This window comes from Elephas maximus, chromosome 10, assembly GCF_024166365.1.
Source record: "Elephas maximus indicus isolate mEleMax1 chromosome 10, mEleMax1 primary haplotype, whole genome shotgun sequence".
Classification (NCBI taxonomy): Eukaryota; Metazoa; Chordata; class Mammalia; order Proboscidea; family Elephantidae; genus Elephas; species Elephas maximus.
Window position 1 is genome coordinate 93,639,160 of NC_064828.1, and position 20,549 is coordinate 93,659,708.

Genomic DNA, 20,549 nt, shown 5'->3' on the forward strand with positions numbered 1-20,549 from the left:
CTATTTTAAATGTTTCAGCTGATCTTGAGGGGATTAAAGCAAGGATTTTCTTGTTTCAATGTACATCAGCCCCATATACAAACAGAACTCTGATACTGCATCATACATTTATAGTCAAAGACAATACTTGGTTTTTAAGAAGAGCAGCACAATGTAACTGCAAATGGATGTCAGGAAAAATGAGCCAGACAATGGTAAGCTCCAGTGAAGAATTTAGGTAATTACAAGCTGCACTGTAAAAATCACTGTCAAACAAGTTTGTCTCTATTGTTTGTAATTCCTCAGAAGATTGAAAACACTCTTCTCCCTGCTGCCCCCTTGCTATTTTATCCTTTTCCTTTCCCACCAATTCCTACCATTCAGGTCCTGCTCACTAACCTTCTGTTTCACTACCACATTTAAAGAAGGGAGAGCAGAGCAGGAGGGAGAGGCAGGGTGTGTGTGTGCGCGCGTGCGTGTGTGTGTGCACGCGCACACACGCATGCACGCACGTACAGGAATGATAGAATTTGGAAGCTCCCTACCTCCCACCACTGGGGGGAAAAATTAGGGCTGCTTGTTATTTTTTAATTGGTGAGTCTTGGGAAGATCCAGGTACAGGTGCTATACGAGCAAGAGACAAAGTAGGATGGCATTCATTTGTTAATTTAGTCAATATTTATTTATTGAGTAGCTATTATGGTAAGGCACTGTACTAAATACTGGATATTTGGGAAGGTAAATGAGAGGAGAGTTGATTCAAACAGGTATAATAGGAAATTATAAGTCACTGAACAGTAAATTTTATTTTGAAACCTAAGCCCCACAGCCCTGGTGACGCAGTGGTTAAGTGCTTGGCTGCTAACTGAAAGGTTGGTAGTTCGAACCCACCAGCACTTCCGCAGGAGACAGATGTGGCAGTCTGGTTCCATAAAGATTACAGCCTTGGAAATGGGGCAGTTCTACCCTGTCCTATAGGGTCACTATGAGGGGGAATCGACTTGACAGCAACGAGTTTAGTGTTTTTGTTTTGTTTTGGTTGAAACCCTACTGCTAAATGGGTCCAAAAATTTAACAAATATTTTTTTCAATTCTGTTATTTTCCCCTTGGAGTACTCTCTGCTAAGCTTCATGCCACTATGCTAGCCTTTTTTTTTTTTTTTTTTACATCTTAGACCCCCTTTGCAGTATTTTCATCATTAGCCTGTTATTTAAGTGTTAGTGTCCCTGAGGATTCTACCCTTGACTTTCATCTCTTCTCATTCTACACACTTCCTTGGGAGTCCTCATTTACTCTCATAACTTTCAGTATCATGGCATATGATATAGATACCAGATGTGATAATACCAAATTCTACATGTTCAGTTCAAAGCCCTTCCAAGCTCTGGACTCATATACGAAACTCCCTCTTGTCATCACCACATGGATGTTTCAAAGCACCCATACTGAAAATATAAAAAATTGAGCTAACATCTTCCTTACTCTCAATGATGAAGTTCCCAATCAAGAAACCCAGGAGTCATTTTTGACTTCTTCCTTTTTACTCCCTAACAACCAATCTCAAAATTCTATGGATTTTTATATCATAAAAATACATACTAAACTACCCACTCCTCATGCTCTCCGCTACCACCTAATCTGGTCTCTATCACCTCTTGCCAAGATTATTACAAATAATTGCTGCTTAAATGGTCCCCCTGGTTTCAATCTTGCTTACCCCCAGCTACTTTAAACTTTGCAGCTAGTTACCTATTAAAAGTACAAATGTGATCATGTTACTTTCTCTGAAAACCCTTAACTGGTTTCCTAAATACTGAAGGTAAAATCCAAACTCCTTTATGAGGTTATTTAGACCTCTGCTTGCCTTACAAACGCCTATCTTGCATCTTTCTCCTTTCTCAGCTGTTACACTCCATTTTACTCTCTTAAACATGGACTAAAAGGCTTCTTTCAGTTCCTTAAATATGTAATTGTTGCTCTCTTTACTTCAGTCTGTCCTATGGCCTTTCTTCTTCCCAAAACTTTTATCTTCATCCCAAAGTTGCCTGGCTAACTCCTGTTATTTAAATATCAGCTTCCTTTAGGAGGCCTTCTGGGATCATCACCCCATCCCAGCTGACCCTAAAAAAAAAAAAAACCCACCTTTAATTCCACTCAACCTCAACCTACCCTTCCCCCCAACAAACAGGGACAAGTGCTCTTGCTATATGTTTCCACAGTAACTTATACCTTCCCTCTAATATCACTTAAAAGATATTTTATTACAAATACTCATTAAAAGTCTAGATTCTGTCTAGAAGGCAAGAAGGTGTCCAGCATACGCAGGTTGCCTTTCTAGCTCTAGCACCTAAATGAGTGCTGCTATAACAGAAATACCATAAATGGTGGCTTTAACAAACAGAAATTAATTTTCTCACAGTTTAGGAGGTGGGAAGTCCAAATTCAGGGTGCTGGCTCTGGGGGAAGGCTTTCTTTCTCTTTTGGCTCTAGAAGAAAGTCCTTGTCTCTTTGAGATTCTGCTTCTGGGAGATTTTCATGTGGCTTGGCATCTCTCTTCCCCCATCTCTGCTTGCTGGCTTGCTTATTTTTAATCTCTTTTATACGTCAAAAGAGATTGACTCAAAATAAACCCTACACTAATCCTGCATCATTAGCATAACAAAAATAACGCATTCCCAAATGGGATTATAACCACAGGCATAGGGGTTAAAAATTACAACACATATTTTGGAGGGACACAATTCAACCCATAACAAGTGCCTTGCACAGAATGGCGCTCATAAATATTTGTTCAATGAGGAAATACGGGAGGCTGAGAAGGGCTTAGAGATAAATAAAACGGGACCCTTAAGGATAACATTAAATGCAGAATGACTGTTATACATAGCTACATGATGATAATGAGAAAATAAAATTGACTCCAATTTGGATACACAGGGATTTGCTAACATTGTAAATTGGAATTAAATATTTAGCTCTCTCTTCTGGGATAATCTAATCCACACTAAACACTTCTGGAAGACAGTTATGATTTTATATTACAGACGAGACAACAGGCACAGCAAAGTTAATTGAGTTGCCCAAGGTTACCCAGTAAATCAGAGTCAGAGCCAACCTTCAATCTTTAGTGCTGTTGTTATTATTTTACAAATGACTATGTCTTTTCCCCCAAAGTTTTATTGTGTGACTGTCAGACTTCCACATATATATTTTAATACTCTTCTCCAAACTATCACTTCTCCAAAATTTATATTTGAATATAATACAGGAATTTTTTTCCATGCATTTTCCTCTAGTCTCTGTAATTAAAGGCTTTCTGTAGCATGTCTCTGCACTAGGCACTTCTCTCGTGCTTAATTCATCTTCAACTATTGTCCTCTGGGAAGTGTCAGCTCCCTCTTTGTTCTTCGTAGAGTATTAGCATCAGACACTAATTGTCACTACAAAGTGCCAACAATTAACTCTTCTGCCGTTGGATATCATATTGGGTACTCTACATCTATAAATGTCCACAGCTAGTCGGCTGGCACATTCTATTGCGTTGGATGGGTGTTTTGGTAAAAAATGCTGCCAGTACTTAATAGGCATTTGAGAAGCAACAGAGACTATTAAATTTAATGGGATTACTAGTCCCAACATTTATATATCGAGAAAAATAAACTCAAAAAGATCCGTGCTGCCATTTCAAAAGGCTAGCTATGTACTCAATAAATGTTTATACGTGGTATCCTGTGGCCAATGACAAACACAAAACATAACCAAAATGCCTGAAAAAGCATTTATTACCGCCTTGATAAACACATTTAACATACATTGAGCTTTGCTTTGTATAAGAACAGGTACTGCTGATATTAATTTCTCAGAGTTAGGTCTTTCCTAGCCCCAGACGGGAGTAACCGGAGCTTTTTTTTTTTTAATGCCTAAATATGGCTCAAGATGTTATAAGAATTTAATCTGCATAAAACTGTGGCTAACAAGTCCCAGTTTTATTAGGTATATAAAACTATATGCTTTCTCAGCATTTTTTTTTTTTCTGCTTTTAACGGATACATCATCAAAAGAATTCCTAGCCATAGAACATTCCTCTTGCTCTTTGGGCTTTACCAGGCCCATCCTTTATTTGCAACGTCTTTACCAGAAGCAATCATCTTTACCACTTACAGCACTCAAGCCAGCTCATTATATCACTCTCTAGTTCTGCAGCTCCAAGCCTACGAAGAACTCTAAATGTCCAAAGTATTTACTGTTCTTAATCCCCAATGTGACATTAAGTGAATTGGTTCTATCATGGGAGTATAACTGATTATGTTTCTCCTAATAAAAATGGACACTAGAATTATCCATTTATAAGATAGCTCAATGTAAAAGGAAGAGTGAACTTCTGCCAGATGCCAGCTTAACATCAAGAGCTCACACCATGGACATGTCAATTAAAATTCCAGTAGAATCTTTCAAACACAATTTTTCAGTTCAAGAAATGTGCATAAACCCATGGTGAATTGAGAGGCTATAGAAGGTAATTCTTATGTTCCACGTATGTGCTCAGATTCTTGGTTGGTCACTGGTAGACAACATTCATGGTATCAGAATAATTTTGATTTTCACTTGAAAATGTAAATTCCAGGAATTCACCCTCATTCATCACTTCTGTTTTTTAGGAAATGACTTTGAGGGGATGTTGCTGTCATTTCCTAATGCTGTAGTTCCTATTAAGCTACACCAAGGGATAGAGGTTCATTTCAAAACTCAGCATAAAGTCTGAGCTGGCTTCCTTCTTTAGGGAGACTACAAGTGCTCTCAAAGACTATAAAAGATAGAAGATTCCAATTTGAGTTCTGACATTGTAATTTTCACCCCATTTGCTACCGTGGTTTGAATGTGAGAATAATAAAATAAAGGATAGCAAAGTAAAAACACAAATGTTTTTATCCTAAAGATACTTGTCCTATTTAAGAATTTACCTGCAGAGATTCCACTTCTGCATCTTTTCTGTGGTTTTCATCCAGCAGATCTACAAGAAAGTAAAATACCCATCTAAGTACAATGTTAAAATGAGTTGCTTCTTATTATCAAACCCAATTCAGTCAGTAGCTTGATAAACTGTTGCCTGGAAAGAGAATTTTATGTGTAAGTGAGAGAAAACCAAAAACCCAAACCTGTTGCCATCGAGTCGATCCTGACTCACAGTGACCCTACGGGACAGAGTAGAACTGCCCCATAGGGTTTCCAAGGAACAGCTCATGGATTCAAACTGTCAGCCTTTTAGTTAGCAGCCGAACTCTGAACCACTGTGCCACCATGGCTCCAAGCTATGCAAACTAAATGCTTGATGATCCCAATTGCTTAAGATATGGCAGAGCTCTAGACCTTGGCAAACCAAAACTAGCTGAGAAGCCCTGGGAGGTCCCAGCTTTACCCGAGATACCAGAAAATGAACACAACTCAATTACAAATACCAAATCATACCTATATTTTAGGAATTGGTCCAATATTTATATAACTGAAAAGGAACACAATTTTTTTCTTTAAATTTGTTTTGAAAGAAAAATTAGAAACAAACCACTTGCTCTTAAAATAAGCTCACAAGCCAAGTTCCACCCCCAGAGTCAATTTTTATAACCAAATTAAAACACCTTGGAATAATGAATGTTGTTAATGGAAGTAGAAAATCACCTTAACTGTAAAGGCATATTAATTATCGTTTCACACTGAGAGGGTGGGGAACCATTGAAGCTACACCTGACCAAGAATTTGGCACCATCTCAGAGAAATTAGGGGTTGAAGGGAAGGTAGTCAAGTGAAGAGAGTTCTGAATTAATGCATGTGTACAGCCTTGGTGTCTCAGTGCCCTACGTTAATTTATAACTTGCTATAAAGCAAAATATATTTGGCAAGCAGAATTTTCTGCCTGCAGTTATACCACCTTCTGCTATGATCTTATTAGATCTCACAAACCTAAAAAGGGCTGGGCTGAGTCAGAACTTGGATGAAAACTGGCAAGGAACACCTACAGCAGCACATGTTAATATTAGTATTTGCTATACTTTGTGATTGATGCTGCTTCCTAAGATGCTGTGCTGCATAAAAGGGAAATATAACTTACAGAAATTCAATACATATCCCAGAAAGGCAAATGCAAACATTATTAGCAAGTGTTCACTAGATACAGCAGGAAGTGGTAAGACAGTGGGTAGCCATGGCATGCTGATATATGTCATAATTGGGCAGGCAATACAGTGAAACTTTAGGAGACCAGGCAGATGATATAATTGTCTGGTGGTGGCCCTTCAAGACTGCATGGCTAAGAGGGCTACCAAGGAATGGCAAGCAATTCCCTCAAGATACAATTTACTAGGATTAAGAGTAAGAGGTAGCTCTTACTCTGTATCCTGTAGAGGAGCAGACTTTGGCTTCCTAAACCTCCTATAATCAGTGTTATATCAATTAAAGTTAAGGTGTATGCCACTGTTTTAGGTTATGCTTTTAAAGGGGTTTTTGGTTGGTGTATCCCGTTCTTATAAAAGAGAAACTAACTTGGGGTATGACAATTAGTTTAAGTATCCTCAGTTATTCTTCTTCCTGTATCCTTACTCCTTTGCAATGTGACTTTGCAGCTACTTCCATCAAGAGGTCTTGTCTATTTTTCCACCTCCTGCATCTGGCCTGGCCTCCGTACTCAATTTGACGAATAGAATACAACAGAAACAATGCTGTGTCAGTGCTGAGCTGAGACTTCAAGAGGTCTTGCAGACTTTTACTTTTGCCCTTGGAACCACCATGTGAACAAGTCCAGGCTAGCCTACTAGATGACAAGAGACACATGGTCCAGGACACTTCCTGTCCCCTCTACCCTGTAAGTTCCCACGGCTGGCAGTCAGCAAGTCCCTAGAAACAGAGCTACCCAGGTATCCTAAAGATGAATACAGATGCATGGGGAGTCCAGTTGCGACTAGATAAACTGTCTAGCTCAAGTGCAAGCTTCAACTCACAAAATCGTATAGTAAATAAATGAGATTTTGGGATGGTTTGCTAACTGATACCAGCTATTTAGAAATACCAGTGTTCAGAAATTATTAGAAGGATACAGAAGTAACTAACAGACACAATGGAAAAGAGAATCCAGATTCTGAAGAGCTAGGGTAGGTCTGGGTGGTAGCCCTAACTAATGGGCATTTTATTCTGGGTGTTCCAATCTTGGTTTTACTCCACTCAAGTTGAAATTACATAAAGAGAATAGCTAATGGGCCCAACTTAGATCTCTTGCCTACTACTTGGCTAGAGAAAAGTATGGGGCACTTTCATTGATAATCCTAAAAGGACTAGACTAACACCAAAAAGGATAGTTTCCAAATGCAAAACCAGGGTACTGTTTATAGAAGAAGGAGGGATGGATAACAGAAAGCCAAAACAATAGTTGTCCACCCTAGTTGGTTTTAGTAAATTGTTTTCAACCCAACTTTCAGGAGATAAAAGATCACTGTTGAGTCCCAATGTGATCTTTCAGTACTGGGAGTGGCCATTTTCCTCCACTACTTCTAACAGTGTGCCCCTTGCAATGAATTACATTGTTTACAGTGCAGTGAAGCTGGTGTAATGGATAGTGGGGTCAATCAGCCATAAAGGAAAATCAGTATCATACGTCTAGAGTCACCTTGGTACGGCAAACACCCTAGGTAAAGTTCACTAGATCACATGTATTGGATCTCTTATTTATCCAAACTCAACCCACTCATCTGATAAAATGTAGGTGTAAAAATTTCAATCTGTCCCCAGAACTTCATAGTAGAATTACTGTAATAAAAATTATGTTCTGTCTGTTCCAAATACATAAAGGTAATGAGTCACACTGCTCTGCTAAAAAGCTGACACCAACGACAATGCTTGATTTGGGATAATTGAATTAAAAAAAAACTATAAAAGAGCTCCTACAACTGGCATTTAAAATACAGAAATCCTCTTCTGTTCTCCCCCGTCGACCCTCTGCTCAGCCTACATCAGGGTATAAGTGGACACCTGGTTTTGTTTTTGTTTTTGTCTGTGTACATCCCTTCTCTTTGAGAACTTCCTGTTCCCCCTCTCCAGGTGATTTCCATGACACTTTCAGCCAAGGAGTCTAATCTCTTGTGCCACAAAAGTGGGTTATGACCTAGGCTGGCAAGTCAGAGTACCTTACTCCCTGAGCATATGAGCTGAGCTAAGAAGTATCAGCAGGAATCCTTTTTTTTAAGGAACAATAAGGATACCAGGAGAGATTCAATCTCCTTCTGAGGCTGCAAGCTTATATTAGCCTGGTGCTTCAAGGCTATATTTTCCACTATATAGAAGGAATCTGCCTAAGAATGAAGCCAGCAAAGAAGAAAGAGCTAAGGGACAGAGAGAGAGACAGCTGGTTGAGGACTGGACACACCCTTGCCCGAAGTCCACATAAGTCCTGATCCCAATACCTCCCTTTTTTTTATTTTTGCTTAAATTATCTTTAGTTAGATTTCTGTTTTTTTCAAAAGTTTCCAGGGACATAGATGCATTGAACCTTCCTATCTCTGTTCAGAAACCTGAAGAACTTAGAGTCGGAAAGAACTTTCCAGTCCACATTAGAACATTTCATGCTACAATAAATAGACGAAGACACGAGGCTTAAAAAGAATGGTTTGCATGGGATTACCTAGTTAGTGCTAGAGCCGCAGCTGGAGCTTTGTTCTCCTATCTTCCTGCCCTCTCTACATACCATGCTCTCACTTGTACCTCAGTACTTAATTGTCAAAAAAAAAAACAAAAGAACAAGTATGCATGTTTTATCCTCCTAACTTGCTCCGGGAGTTCTCTGATGTCAACAACCAAGCTACAATGTTTTATATCCATATTCTCCCTAGCTATGTACTTAACTTAGACCTCAAAAATTGTCTTCTCTATTTATATCACAGTTCTAAGCAATTGCTCTTTTGTTAGGTGCATTGTCCAGGTACATGCATTTGGAATGATTAAGGGTGTCATTGACTTATGCTGATGAAATATGGCTACTGAGTATCTCTGAAAAGCACCTCTCTACTGCAAACAGACAAGAGGAGAGAATGTAGGTATGACCCCTGGAAAGTTGAAGTGATACAATGCTGTGACAACAGAGTGTGATTAGTGTTCCGTGTCATAATAAGCAACCTTGTTATTTGTTCTCACCAGCTTTAGACCAAATGATAAGCGTGGAACAAGGTGAAGGGCCGCTATGCTCCCTTACTCACCACTGGCACGTTCTTGTTCTCCTTTATTATTCTCTGGTTTGCTATTCAATACAAAAGGCAATTCAACTGCCATGCAAATTGCTGTAGCTAAATGGGCTTCCATCAACATTAGTTAATGAAGGATTTTTTGGTGAAAAGGGCAGTAGCCTTGTATATTTTTCTTGGATTGGCTCCAGCTTTTTAAATGAGCTGGTACTAACTCATTGTGACATACAGTCATTAGAGGGGAAAATAATCCCATGTAAAAAAGCAAGGCATCACGGATGAGAATCAGAGAATCTAGTTTTTTTTTTTTCTTTTTTTTCTCTCTTCCAATGTGCATTTCTTTGGCACACCCAGGGCAATATATCATGGCTATGCTTTTGGCTAAGACAGTCTTGTGCCACTTTCTTTACAGCTTTTGCAGCCAGTAGTTTAGCCTGGCTGTTAGAGGAAGTTTGACACTTTTTATGTTGATTATGTTTCCTAGCAGCCAAGGAAGCAGGTAGGTTGATTGTTAATTTGTTTTTAAAAGGAGAATCACATCCAGGAGTGCCTATGCAACATAACCATCTAATACCTTGACCCTTCATAGGAAGGCTGAAGATCAAGTTTAGAAATCAGTAGTTTTTTCTTTTCTTTAACTAATATAAAGTCTCTCATCCATTATAGCACCATCCAGCTGTGTTGGAGAAACATTTATGGAAACAGGGGCTTCAGACCCAGCAACATTTATGACAATAGCACTGAACCAAGTAGCACTGGCAAGAGAATACAGGAATTAATGGCTGCAGTTTAGGAAAATCACTTGGTTTCTGGCTTGTGTACCTCACTTAGTAATTCAGTGGTAAGAGCTATGGCGAGCTATGGCTGCTACACAAAAGGTTGGCAGTTTGAATCTACCAGCCACTCCTTGGAAACCCTATGGGGCAGTTCTACTCTGTCCTATAGGGTCGCTATGACTGGGAATCAACTCAACAGCAACTGGTTTGTTTTTTATTTAACAGGTTCAGTGTTACCCTGTGTATCATGACATCTAAAAAAATATATATAATGTATATAACGTAAATTCTCTAAATAATCCAATGTTTAAGAAAGTAAATACGTGCCATTCCTCTATTGTTGGCAGGTGATATAATGAAATTAATCAAATAAAACGATGCACTACAACCCTCAAAAGGCCATAAATAGCAAACCAAACTTGCCACCGCCACACACTAGATATTGAAGACACTAGCTCCACACTGAAGACAACAGTCTATTCCTCTTTTTCCTCCTTGGCTACCCAGTTACCACAATCACTGACTTTGGGCTGAAAGACACCATAGAAACAATCTAATCCCAAGGTTTCCATATTTTGTTTCTTAAAAAGTGGAATTCTGTCTTATAAAGGAAACCCTGGTGGTGTAGTGGTTAGGTGCTATGGCTGCTAACCCAAGGGTCGGCAGTTTGAATCCACCAGGCTCTCCTTGGAAACTATGGGGCAGTTCTACCCTGTCCTATATGGTCATTATGAGTCGGAATCGACTTGACGGCACTGGGTTTGGTTTTTGGTTTTTGTCTTATAAATGAAACTATATACTCTTCTAAGGTACCTTAGAAATAAAGCATTGTTACGCTGAAGTGGACATTGCTTTGGTGGAAGCAGAAGTGGAGGGCCTGGAGGTCAGCCTCCTGGGCTTCCATCCTATCCTGGGGTAGACCCCGCTGGATCCAGGGTAAAGTTGTAAGGCTCCAAACTATACGGACTGAAAATCGCTGATCTAATTCAACATCCTCACATTGTACAAATGAGGACCGAGTTCCAAGAGATCACGTGCCTCTGCCAATGTTGCACAGCTAGGAAGTGCATGAATTTAAACACAAGGCTTCTCAACTGGGTCAGGGTCCAGAACTTTTTTCCATGAAACAGTTACCACCCTCCTTTTGCCTTTAAGATTTATATTGCAATGACATCATACTCCAAGCAGTACCATAAATGCCTACACATTCTAATGCCTCCCTAAACAAAAAGAAAACTTTGTTAAAGCACTTGTGTCAACATCAAAATAAAAAAAAGAGGGGAGGGGATAGACCGACAGTTACTGACTGTCTTCATAAAATTCCCCCAAATATGAGAGAGAACATCAAAAGAAGTGGTTTCTGGTGGAATGCAAATGCCTAGACACTTGAGAAGGCAGTTGTTTTCAGCAAAGTATGTGTGTTCAAGATACAAAATTCAGAGCTTGTCATAAAATAAAACAAACCAAAAGGTATGTAAATGATTGGATGACAGTTGAATAGTTTCTCAGCTTCATATTTAACACTTGTCAGGTATGTTTTTCCTATTTTATTACACTAGTAAAAGTATAACAATATGACTCTATATTAGCCCAAATATCTCAAAAGTGTTTGGCTTCAAATTAATATAGGTACAACACTTAAAATAGTGTCTAGCACATAGTAAGAATTATACATGTGTTAGCTCTTATTATTTTTAAAACTTACCCTTCAATACCACTGTTAAAATCAAGAAAATGTGTCAAAAAATAATCAGGTGTATTTTAAAAGAAGCAAAAAAGGCCTTCCGGTATATTGCTTTTAGCCTCCATTTATTGTTAGTAGCTCAGCGATTTAGAACTTTGCCATATCTACTGCCACCCACTGGTAAATATCTGGATATACCACAATGAATTAAGAGTTTTCACATAGGTTAAAATAAAGAACAACCTTCAAAAGTATGGCTATTCTTTGTGGCTTGTCTCAGACATTGAACCAACATACTGGTCTGCAGATGGAGCCCAGATGGTCCAATAAATGAAAGGTTTATAGTCCACTGTCTGTCTTGGGTATGTGGTAAAACATCCAAAGGCAGATACTCATGTTTTTATTTTATATTAATTCATTTCTGGTGAAATCTTTCATTTTGACAACCTTACAGATTTAAAACCTCTTACCCACAAAACCCTGGTGGTGTAGTGATTAAGTACTACAGCTGCTAACCAAAGGGTCGGCAGTTCGAATCCACCAGGCGCTCCTTGGAAACTCTATGGGGGCAGTTCTTCTCTGTCTTATGGGGTCGCTATGAGTCGGAATCGACTCAACGGCACTGGGTTTGGCTTTTTTGGTTTACCCACAAAACTGTTACATTACAGAAAACAGCCATAACCCACCTCATTCTTGGCTATGGCATGGAGAAACACCAACTACGTAGGATAAGAAAGTTCTGGTCAGTCAAGTATTAAGGTTTTTTTTGTTGTTGTTATTTCTGTTGCCCACGAAAGCAAAGAAAGTAAGAAAACATTCATTAAAAAACAAGTATCTGTCTTAAATTGGTCTAAGGGATGTCCTGGTCAAAAAGATCTCAAGTGGGAATTAGCAAAATGAGCAAGAGAAGTTTATAAACTATTGTAAATACTATTTCAATTCCTGGGGACCTGTTTTTTGTCAATGAGTTCAGAGCAGCTTGGAATGCTTCCTTCAGTACCATCGGTTCCTGATCATGTACCACCTCTTGAAATAGTAGAATATCGACTAATGCTTTTTGGTATAATGACTCTGTGTATTCCTTCCATCTTCTTTTGATGCTTCCTGTGTCATTTAATATTTTCCCCATAGAATCCTTCATTATCGCAACTTGAGGCTTGAATTTTTTCTTCAGTTTTTTCAGCTTGAGAAACACCGAGCGTGTTCTTCCCTTTTGGTTTTCCATCTTCAGCTCTTTGCACATGTCATTATAATACTTTACCTTGTCTTCTCGAGACACCTTTCGAAATCTTCTGTTCAGTTCTTTGACTTCATCAATTCTTCCTTTTGCTTTAGCTGCTGGACATTCGAGAGCAAGTTTCAGAGTCTCCTCTGACATTCATCATGGTCTTTTCTTTCTTTCCTGTCTTTTCAATGACCTCTTGCTTTCTTCATGGGTGATGTTCTTGCTGTCATTCCACAACCCGTCTGGTCTTTGGTCACTAGTGTTCAATGCGTCGAATCTATTCTTCAGATGGTCTCGAAATTCAGGTGGGATATACTCAAGGTCATATTTTGGCTCTCATGGACTTGCTCTGATTTTCTTCATTTTCAGCTTGAATTTGCATATGAGCAATTGATGCTCTATTCCACAGTCGGACCCTGGCCTTGTTCTGACTGATGATATTGAGCTTTTCCTTCATTTCTTTCCACAGATGTAGTCAATTTGATTTCTATGTGTTCCATCTGGCAAGGTCCATGTGTATAGTCACTGTTTATGTTAGGTGAAAGAAGGTATTTGCAATGAAGAAGTCGTTGTACTTGCCAAATTCTAGCATTCCATCTCTGGCACTGTTTCTGTCACCAAGGCCTATTTTCCAACTACTGATCCTTCTTTATTTCCAAGTCTTGCATTCCAATCGCCAGTAATTATCAGTGCATCTTGATTGCATGCTCGATCAATATTAAACTGCAGCAGCTGATAAAAATCTTCTATTTCTTCGTCCTTGACACTGATGGTTGGTGCATAAATTTGAATAACAGTCGTATTAACTGGTCTTCCTTGTAGGCGTATGGATATTATCTTATCATCGACAGCATTGTACTTCAGGATAGATCTTGAAATGTTCTTTTTGATGATGAATGCAACACCATTCCTCTTCGAGTTGTCATTCCCAGCGTAGTTGACTACATGATTGTCTGATTCAAAATGGCCAATACCAGTCCATTTCAGCTCACTAATGCCTAGGATATTGATGTTTATGTGTTCCATTCCATTTTTGATGATTTCCAATTTTCCTAGATTCATACTTTGTACATTCCAGGTTCCGATTATTAATGGAAGTTCGCTGCTGTGTCTTCTCATTTTGAGTTGTGCCACATCAGAAAATGAAGGTCCCAAAAGCTTTACTCCATCCATGTCATTAAGGCCTACTCTACTTTGAGGAGGCAGCTCTTCCCCAGTCATCCTTTGAGTGCCTTCTAACCTGGGGGGCTCATCTTCCAGCACTATATCAGACAATGTTCTGCCGGTATTCATAAGGTCTTCACTCGCTAATGCTTTTCAGAAGTAGACTGCCGGGTCCTTCTTCCTAATCTGTCTTAGTCTGGAAGCTCAGCTGAAACCTGTCCTCCACGGGTGACCCTGCTGGTATCTGAATACCAGTGGCATTGCTTCCAGCTCCACAGCAACACACAAGCCCCCACAGTACAACAAACTGACAGATGCAGCGCTGGAGGTGCTCACTCGTCTATGCCAAGAAATATGGATGACAGCTTCCTGGCCAACTGACTGGAAGAGATCCATATTTATGCCTATTCCCAAGAAAGGTGATCCAACCGAATGTGGAAATTATAGAACAATATCATTAATATCACATGCAAGTAAAATTTTGCTGAAGATCATTCAAAAACGGCTGCAGTATATCGACAGGGAACTGCCAGAAATTCAGGCCGGTTTCAGAAGAGGACGTGGAACCAGGGATATCATTGCTGATATCAGATGGATCCTGGCTAAAAGCAGAGAATACCAGAAGGATGTTTACCTGTGTTTTATTGAGTATGCAAAGGCATTCGACTGTGTGGGTCATAACAAATTATGGGTAACATTGCAAAGAATGGGAATTCCAGAACACTTAATTGTGCTCATGAGGAACCTTTAGATAGATCAAAAGGCAGTTATTCGGACAGAACAAGGGGATACTGAGTGGTTTAAAGTCAGGAAAAGTGTGTGTCAGGGTTGTATTCTCTCACCATACCTGTTCAATCTGTATTCTAACCAAATAATACGAGAAGCTGGACTATATGAAGAACGGGGCATCAGGATTGGAGGAAGACTCATTAACAACCTGCGTTACGCAGATGACATAACCTTGCTTGCTGAAAATGAAGAGGACTTGAAGCACTTACTAATGAAGATCAAAGACCATAGCCTTCAGTATGGATTGCACCTCAACATAAAGAAAACAAAAATCCTCACAACTGGACCAATGAGCAACATCACGATAAACAGAGAAAAGATTGAAGTTGTCATGGATTTCATTTTACTTGGATCCACAATCAACAGCCATGGAAGCAGCAGTCAAGAAATCAAAAGACGCATTGCATTGGATAAATCTGCGGCAAAGGACCTCTTTAAAGTGTTGAAGAGCAAAGATGTCACCTTGAAGACTAAGGTGCGCCTGACCGAAGCCATGGTATTTTCAGTCACATCATATGCATGTGAAAGCTGGACAATGAACAAGGAAGACTGAAGAAGAATTGACGCCTTTGAATTGTGGTGTTGGTGAAGAATATCGAATATACCATGGACTGCCAAAGAACGAACAAATCTGTCTTTGAAGAAGTACAACCAGAATGCTACTTAGAAGGAAGGATGGCAAGACAGTGTCTTACGTACTTTGGACATGTTGTCAGGAGAGATCAGTCCCTGGAGAAGGACATCATACTTGGCAGGGTACAGGGTCAGTGGAAAGAGGAAGACACTCAACAAGGTGGACTGACACGGCGGCTGCAACGATGAGCTCAAGCATAACGATTGTAAGATTGGCTCAGGACTGGACAGTGTTTCATTCTGTTGTGCATAGGGTCACTATGAATTGGAACCAACTCGACGGCACCTAACAACAACAACAACAAACAGTATTTCAAGAACAAGTTTCTTATGTTCAAATCCAGGCATAAAATCATGTTTCTTCCAACATGTACTCTGTGTAAACTATGCTTCCCTCATGGAAAGTTGACTTTTATTTATGCTTTTTAGGTCAGAAGGCAGTTTATCCTATATTCTCCTCTGATTCTAGACTCATAAGGTCCAGCTGGGCAGTGGTGGTTCAGTGGTAGAATTCTCACCTTCCATTCAGGAGACTTAGGTTCAATTCCTGGCCAATGGGCCTCAAGTGCAGCCACCACTTATCTCTCACTGGAGGCTTGTGTGTTGCTGTGATACTGAACAGGTTTCCATGGAGCTTTCAGATGCAGACAAACTAAGAAGAAAGACCTGGCACTCTACTTCCAAAAAAAAAATTGGTCAATGAAAACTCTATGGATCACAATGGTCCAATCCATACGAGTTGGGGCCAACTTGATGGCAGCGAACCAAACAAGAAGTCTTGGATATTTGACTTGTTCTTTGGTCATCCGCTTATAAAAGCTACAAGAGTCTGCACTGGGTCTTGACGTACCAATAGTATTGAACCATATCTAAGCTTCTGAGACCTTCCAGACCCCTGGGTCTACTCTAGATCAAAAAATCTGAATGTTTTCAGAATGTCTACTCTAGATCAGATTCCTGGGTGGCACAAACCGTTAAGTGCTAGTTACTAACTGAAAGACTGGCAGTTCAAACCTACCCAAAGGTACCTCAGAAGAAAGGCCAGACAATCTGCTTCTGAAAGGTCACAGCCATGAAAACTCTACGGAAAACATTTCTACTCTGACACACAGAGGGCTGCCATGAGTTGGAATCAACTTGATGGGAACTTGTTTTTTTTTTTGGCTTACTCTAGATTAAAACTAAAAGCTAATTTTTAGAGAAATTTCTTTCCAGTTTTTACAATTTTTATGATCTGAGGGTAATACAAACCATAGAAATAGAATAACAGCATGATGTACAGTGTGCTTGTTTCCAGAGTAGAGCTCAATGTCAAATACCAGCTGTGTCTCCTCTGACAATTCACACAGAGACAGTACGTACTCATGTGTTCATATTTGGTACATCACACTGTTAATACTTCCCATGCTGAAGTAGAGGCAATTTCTTTCAAGGTCATCATAAATACCAGTGCTTCTTACCCCCTTTGTCGTAGTATATTGATAAATTATACTAGAGACATAAATGCTTCGAGATATTTTTAGTGTATGTATGATGTATTAGATAGCAACGGAGATGCAACAGAAAATTCAGAAAATTTTTGAAGTCAAAGTCTTCAGTTTTAAAATCTGATTGATCACTCCAAGTTCAGGCATATTTTGTTCAATTGTTTACCCAGCCCTCCCCACAATTTGAGGCCATCTTAGAGATCAACTATCATAGCTCTGTTCAACTTAAAGTTTCTTTAAAGATTTAATGAAAAAAATCTTTAAATAAAACAAGATTATCTTTTCATCCAGTGGACTGTCCAAAAAACATGAAATTTGTATTGAATTTTAGAAATGTCATGACCATCTACCCCATGTCAGAAAATCTTCGATCCTCTTTGTCTTGTTTCCTATTCCATAAAGCATTGAACCACATTATGTCTTAATTCCCAAAGTAGCTATGAGGAATAAAATGGGATAAAGAAGAAAGGGCGATGACAGAATTAAGTTTCATATAAATCAAGGCACATAGATGCATGCATTTATATATTTTCCTCTATACATATTTAATTAGGTGCATGGAGTCTATGGTGTAGGTAGACTAATGTTTCCATTACATTTGTTTGTCCTCAGCTCCACCTAAGGCTTAAGGTAGCCCAAGAACATATCACATAAATTCATACCGCTCCTACAGTTTAAATTTAAAAGTGTTCCCCATTCCTTAAATTTTATGGGAGACTACATAAAAGGCAGAAACAAAAATAATCAGTATAAAAAATTTGACCTCATTAGTAATAAAAGACATTCAAGTTTTAAAAGCAAATAAGATTTTTAATCTATCAAATTGGCAGTTGTACTGTATGTCATTTGTTCCATATATATTCTTTTAGGGGAGTAAACAATTAGAAACTTTTAAAAGTGTTTTTATGATATATGCACCCAAATAAAACATTTGAAAGGCATGGAGATGCAATAGAGCACTCTGGAACATAGTGAAATATTTATAAGAATACAACGAAATACACAATGAAGCACCCTAAATTGGTAAGAATCTAACTTGGGAAGACTCTAAATTGATGCAACTGGAGGGCAATTTAGCTATAAATATAAAAAACCTTAAAAAACAAACAAAAAAATAAAAACAATATTATACTGCTTCACTCAGTCATTCCACACACAGGAGTAAGAAAATCAGAGATAGGTACAAAGATTTAGCCACAGGGATGGCCACAAAAACACTACTTATCGTGAGCAAGAAAAAAAAGAAATTAGGTATATGTTCAATAAACAGCATAGACTAAATACATTTGCAATATTTATGTTAGGAAACACAATGAATGCCTTAAAGTGGTTTTATAAAAAACATTGACAAAATAGATGAACAGGTTTATAAAGAAGTGTAAGGGGGTGTGTGTGTGCGCACCTGTGCACATGCAAAGGCTGTACAAATCAACACTCCAGAATGTTCACAGTAGTCATCTCTAAGTGATGGGATTATAGGTGATTTTTAATTAATTCCTAAGATTCTCATTATTTTCTAAAATAACACATTATTTTTAGGAAAATTCAAAATACTATTTAAATACTAATTCTACGTTACTCTTCTCCTATTTGTAACAGTGTTGTTGTCGTTAGGTGCCATCAAGTCAGTTCCGACTCATAACAATGCTGTGCACAAAAGAACAAAACACTGCCTGGTCCTGCACCATCCTCACAATCGTTGCTATTTTTTAGCCCATTATTGCAGCCACTGTGTCAAACTGTCTCATTGAGGGTATTCCTCTTTTTCACTAAGACACTCTTCTTTACCAAGCATGATACCCCTCTCCAGGGACTGGTCCCTTCTGATGACATGTCCAAAGGACGCAAAATGAAGTATCACCATTCTTGCTTCTAAGGGGCATTCTTGCTGTATTTCTAAGATGGATGTGTTCATTCTTCTGGCAGTCATGGTATATTCAATATTCTTCACCAACACCATTATTCAAAGGTATCACTTCTTCTTTGGTCTTCCTTATTCCTTGTCCAGGTTGTGCATACATATGAGACAACTGAAAATATCACAGCTTGGGTCAGGCGTACCTTAGTCCTCAAAGTGACATCTTTACTTTTTCACACTTTAAAGAGGTTCTTTGTATCAGATTTGCCCAATGTAGTACATCATTTGATTTCTTGACTGCTGCTTCCAGAGGCATTGATTGTGGATCCAAGTAAAATGAAATTCTTGACAACTTCCATTATTTTCTCCATTTACCATGATGTTGTTTATTGATCCAGTTATGAGGATTTTTGTTTTCTTTGTGTTAAGGTGTAATCCATATTGAAGCCTGTGGTCTTTGATCTTCATTGGTAACTTTTTAAAGTCCTCTTCACTTTCAGCAAGCAAGACTGTGTCATCTGCATATCGCAGGTGGTTAATGAGTTTTCCTCCAATCCTGATGCCATGTTCTTTTTCATATAGTCCAGTTTCTCAGATTATTTGCTCAGCATACAGATGGAATAGATATGGTGAAACGAAACCCCTGACCAACACTTTTCCTGATTTTAAATTCCACAGCATCCCTTTATTCTGTCTGAACCATTGTCTTTTGGTCTATGTACAAGTTCCCCATGAGTACAATATTACATATAATTCATTATGAGCCACACAGTCGAATGCCTTTGTATAGTCAATAAAAACACAGGTAAATATCTTTCTGGTACTCCTTGCTTTCAGCCAAGATCCATCTGACATCAGCAAAGATATCCCTAGGTCCGTGTTCTCTTCTAAATCTGACTTGAATTTCTGGCAGTTCCCTGTTGATGTACTGCTGCAACTGCTTTTGAATTGTCTTCAGAATATTACTTTCGTGTGATATTAATAATATTGTTCAATAATTTCTGCATTCTGTTGGATCACTTATCTTCGGAACAGGCACGAACATGGGTCTCTTCCAGTTGGTTGGCCAGGTAGCTGTCTTCCAAATTTCCTGGCACAGGTGAATGAGCCCTTCCAGCACAGCATCTGTTTGTTGAAACATCTCAGTTGATATTCCGTCAATTCCTGGAGCCTTGTTTTTCCGCAGTGCCTTCAGTGTAGCTTGAACGTCTTCCTTCAGAATCATTGGTTCTTGATCATACTCTACTTCCTGAAATGGCTGAGCATCAACCAATTCTTTCTGGTACAGTGTCTCTGTGTGTTTTTGTGTAGGTTCAAGAAAAACAAAAATATTTATGCAGAGGAATTCCACGGATGTTAAATTCTACAGAAATCAGGAAACAAAGGAATATGATTTGTTGTTGTTGTTAGGTACCATCGACTCAGTTCCAAATCATAGCGACCCTATGTACAACAAAACAAAACACTGCCCAATCCTGCAACATCCTCAAAATTGTTATGCTTCAGCACATTGTTGCACCAAAGTGTTAATCCATCTTATTGAGTGTCTTCCATTTTTTTGCTGACCCTCTACTTTACCAAGCATGATGTCCTTCTCAAGGGACTGATGACATGTCCAATGTATGTGAGACACTGTCTCGTCATCCTTGCTTCTAAGGAGAATTCTGGCTGTATTTCTTCTATGACGGATTTGTTCATTCTTTTCACAGTCTGTGGTATATTCAGTATTCTTTGC

General features: G+C 38.9%; 1 protein-coding gene across 6 annotated transcripts in view; it reads right to left on the reverse strand.

Annotated features, from left to right (window-relative positions):
• Positions 1-20,549, reverse strand: part of CEP128 (centrosomal protein 128) — a 523,299-nt gene that overhangs the window by 99,618 nt on the left and 403,132 nt on the right. For 5 of the 6 annotated variants that reach the window (XM_049899763.1, XM_049899764.1, XM_049899760.1 and 2 more), the window contains one exon: positions 4,942-4,991. In XM_049899763.1, the coding sequence (XP_049755720.1) occupies positions 4,942-4,991 (50 nt within the window). Of the gene's footprint in view, positions 1-4,941; positions 4,992-15,585; positions 15,756-20,549 lie in introns of those variants that run through there. The other variant, XM_049899766.1, reaches the window with a different exon arrangement.